Source organism: Carlito syrichta, unplaced genomic scaffold (assembly GCF_000164805.1).
Source record: "Carlito syrichta isolate Samal-C Ts95f unplaced genomic scaffold, Tarsius_syrichta-2.0.1 Scaffold103346, whole genome shotgun sequence".
In the NCBI taxonomy this organism is placed as follows: domain Eukaryota; kingdom Metazoa; phylum Chordata; class Mammalia; order Primates; family Tarsiidae; genus Carlito; species Carlito syrichta.
The window spans coordinates 72,675-76,703 of NW_007047442.1; the positions used below are offsets into that span (position 1 = coordinate 72,675).

General features: G+C 47.9%; 1 protein-coding gene across 1 annotated transcript in view; it reads right to left on the reverse strand.

Moving 5' to 3' along the window:
• SPG7 (SPG7, paraplegin matrix AAA peptidase subunit) overlaps positions 1-4,029 on the reverse strand; it is a 59,672-nt gene that overhangs the window by 50,895 nt on the left and 4,748 nt on the right. Inside the window, exon 3 of the mRNA XM_008065398.1 lies at positions 433-522. Within this exon, the coding sequence (XP_008063589.1) occupies positions 433-522 (90 nt within the window). The remainder of the gene's footprint in view (positions 1-432; positions 523-4,029) is intronic.

Genomic DNA, 4,029 nt, shown 5'->3' on the forward strand with positions numbered 1-4,029 from the left:
CCAAATAAAAAAAAAAAAAAAAAAAGAAACAGGGTCTCACTATGTTGCTTAGGATGGTCTTGAACTCCTGGGCTCAAGCAATCCTGCTTCAGCCTCCCAAAGATTGGGACTAGAGGTGTGAGTCACTGTATATGGCCAGCTCCCTATTTTTAAGACTGGTTTAAACTTGCTTAGACCAGAACATGTATTTGAAGACAACCAGAGGTAGCCATTATTTAAGAACATCAGGGCTGGGTGAGGTGGCTCACACCTGTAATCCCAACACTCTGGGAGGCTGAGGCAGGAAGATCGCTTAAGCTCAGGAGTTCGAGTCTGCTGTGAGTCATGACTGCCACTGAACCCCAATCTGGGTGACAGAGTAAGACCACGCAACTCAAAAAAAAAACAAACACCAGATAGTAGACATATCTTCATCATCTCAGACAGACATACCTTCATCGTCACTAGGGCTCTTTCCCTTTGACTTATCTTTCTCCTTATTCTTCTGCTTCGTCCTCGAGGTGCTAAAATAGTAAGTATTGCCTACAAGAAACAGGGAAAGGGTTTGACAATCAAGCTTTGCAACTGCAGAGGAAACACAGAATAGTGCATTTCTAAATAACCAAAGCAAAACAGAAACCACCTGGATACCTACCTACAACCATATTTAGAAATTTCAGGTAATAAGCATTCCTTCTATCACTCTCAGCATTGTGTTTACTAATTATAGAATAATAAACTATTTCAACTTCTGAAGTTAAATATCTTTGCTATTTAGCTAGGCTGGGCATGGTGGCTCACCCTGTTATCCCAGCACTTTGGGAGGCAGAAGCAAGAGAATCGCGAGCTCAGGGGTTCAAGACCAGCCTGGGCAACTTGGCAAGACCTCATTTCTACAATAAATCAAAAATTCAGGCCAGGCTAGGTGGCTCAGCCTGTAATCCCAGCACTTTAGGAGGCTGAGGTGAGTGGATTGCCTGAGCCGATGGATTCGAGACCTGCCTGGGCAACTATAATAAATAAAAAATTAACTGGGCATGGTAGCACGTGCCTATAGTTCCGGTTATTTGGAAGGCTGAGGTGGAAGGATTGCCGGAGCCCAGGAGGTCGAGGCTGCGATGGCCGGGAGCATGCTATTGCACTCCAGTTCGAGCGACAGAGTGACTTCAACTCAAAAAAAAAAATTAGCCAGGCATGGTGGTGTGTGCCTGCAGTCCCAGCTACTTGGAAGAATGAGGCCAAGGATTGCCTAAGCCCAGCAGGTTGAGGCTGCAGTGGCCGTAAGTGTGTCACTGTACTTTAGTCTAGGCAACAGAGTAAGAACTTAACTCAAAAAATAAATTTTTAAGCCAGGCTCGGTGGCTCAGCCTGTAATCTCAGCACTTTGGGAGGCTGAGATGAGTGGATTGCCTGAGACCACAGGTTCGAGACCCGGCTGGGCAACTTGGTGAGACCTCATCTCTACAATAAAAAAATCAAAAATTAGCTGAGTGTGGTAGTGCGCGCCTGTAGTTCCAGCTACTTGGAAAGCTGAGGCGGAAGGATCGCCGGTGCCCAGCAGGTCGAGGCTGCGGTGGCCGGGAGCGGCCACTGCACTCCAGTCTGGGTGACAGAGTGAGACTCAAACTCAAAAAAATAAAAAATAAAAAAATTTTAAAAAATAAATAAAATTTTAAAAATTAGTGAATATCAAGGAATAAAAATTAGTTATGAATAAAATTTTTTTATTTTTGAAAAAATATCACGAGTTTGTTGGAGAACAACTCCTTCAATATATGAAGTTGCTTTAAATCAATTTAAACAAACAGCACAAGTGGCTTTGGGATAAGCAGGAACAGCAGTAGGCCAACAGCCACCATCACCAAGACGGGCTGACATGAGACTCCTCATACAAAAGGCTTTGTTTCATCAGTCTGGACAAATCAGTGTGTAGAAATGGGAGAGGAGTCTCACAATCATGACCACCACTGCCATTTCTTCATAGAATTCAGAGATGCACAAAAGAAGTGACATGGATGCCACCTGCACACAACCTCAGGGATCAGAGGGCTGAGTCATCCTGCCTGAGTGCTGTGCTGCACACACGTGTAGGTCTCCACAAGAAGCCAGCAGTGGATGCACAACTTGCCAGGTCGCTGCCCATGGGCAGTGGAGGCCACGTGTGGGCACCAGGCTGTCCAATGCAAGCTAGGAGCTGAGATATTTTACTTTCCCCTGCTCCAACCGGCTAAAAAGGGGAATGAAACTACAGATTCAATCCTTAAGATGCTATAATTTGAAGTCAAGAGACAGAAGAATGACACCACATTTTATTAAATGGTGCAACTCCATTTAAGAGCAAATTGCTCTTAGGGTATTTTCAGTTACCTTCTGAATATAAAACATTTGAAGCTACTTTGTAGATCCTCACGAAACATTCCTGGAACTGGTTACATAACATAAAAAGTCTTTTTCTTTTTTTTTTGAGTTGGAGTCTCACTCGGTCACCCAGACTGGAGTGCAGTAGCTGCTGCCGGCCACCGCAGCCTCGCCTGCGGGGCTCCGGTGATCCTTCTGCCTCAGCCTTCTGAGTAGCCGGAATTACAGGCATGCGTTACCACGCCCGACTGATTTTTTGATTTATTATAGAGATGAGGTCTCGCTGCCCAGGCGGGTCTCAAACCCGCGGGCTCAGGCAATCCACTCACCTCAGCCTCCATAGGCGTGGGATGACAGGCTGAGCCGCCGAGCCCGGCTGACTTTCCTATTTTTTGCAGAGCCGATGCCTTGCTGTGTTGCTTAGGTTGGTCTTGAACTGCTGGGCTCGAGCAGTCCTCCAGCCTCAGCCTTGCAAAGTACATGAACCACTATGCCCGGCCCGGCCTGCAGGTCTGTAAGACAGATGCCGCCTAGTGCGTTCTTGGAAACTTCTCCAGCAATCCAGGACGGTTTATACTCACTGGGTTTTGCCAGCCTGAACCCAAGTTGCACATACTGGTAATGTCAGGGGAGCTTGGTGTTCTCTTGGGACTTCAGTTTCCAGAGACACCAGGAAGCGGGGAGGAGGAGCAGGCTGTCATCTGATGACATCTTAGAGAACTCGCAACAGGAAAAACGAGACTCGTTTTATAAAGGATCATTTGAACAATATGGTCAAGTTTGCATAAAGAGAATTGCTTTGTGTGTTTCATGAAGAAGGTGCTCAGAAAGGCCAAGTGGGCTTCTCCCACCCGAAAGACAAGCCTAGATCTTTCCTCCGATTTCAGTTTTCCATCACACACACACCAGGCCTTTAACTTCTGCCGCTCAGGAAAATTAAGTCCACTTATCCTGGTTACATCTACCGATTTAAAAGAAATAAAAACGGGCTGGGCTCGGTGGCTCATGCCCATAATTCCAGCCCTTTGGGAAGCTGAGGTGAGAGAATTGCCTGAGCCCAAGGGTTTGAGACCAACCACTGGCAACCTCATCTCTACAATAAATGAAATAATCAGCCAGGTGTGGTGGTGTGTGCCTGTAGTTGCAGCTACATGGAAGGCTAAAGCGGGAGGATCACCTGAGCCCAGCTGGAGGCTGTGGTAGCTGTGAGCATGCTACTGCCCTCCAGCCTGAGCAACAGAGCGAGACTCAAACTCAAACTCAAAAAAAAAAAAAAAAAGGAACATGAGTGAACTAGGGATTCAGGGAGCATCTTACACATATGAACTCACAACAATTTATCAGGAGGCAGAGAGACCAGCTGAAAGGCTGCAGGACTGTGACGCAGGGCGATGCGACCAGGGTAGGGGTGGTGGCCGTGGGTGAGGAACAGGAGGATGTGACAGACGCCGGTCTAGGTGAGTGCCTGGAACACTGCCTGAAGGTGCTTGCAGTGGGCTCTCCTAGCCGCAGAGGGAGTCTGGAAGCCGTCCACTCTCTAAGCGGAGGTTCAGCTGGGGACGGCCGGCACCCCCCTCAGGCCAGGGAACGCGGTCGCCAGGTAGTGCTGCCTAGATGACCGCCCTGCCTAGAAGGCGTGTTCTGAACCAGGGAATGTGTTCCTCCAGGCCAGGCGAACACCCTTCCCGAGGG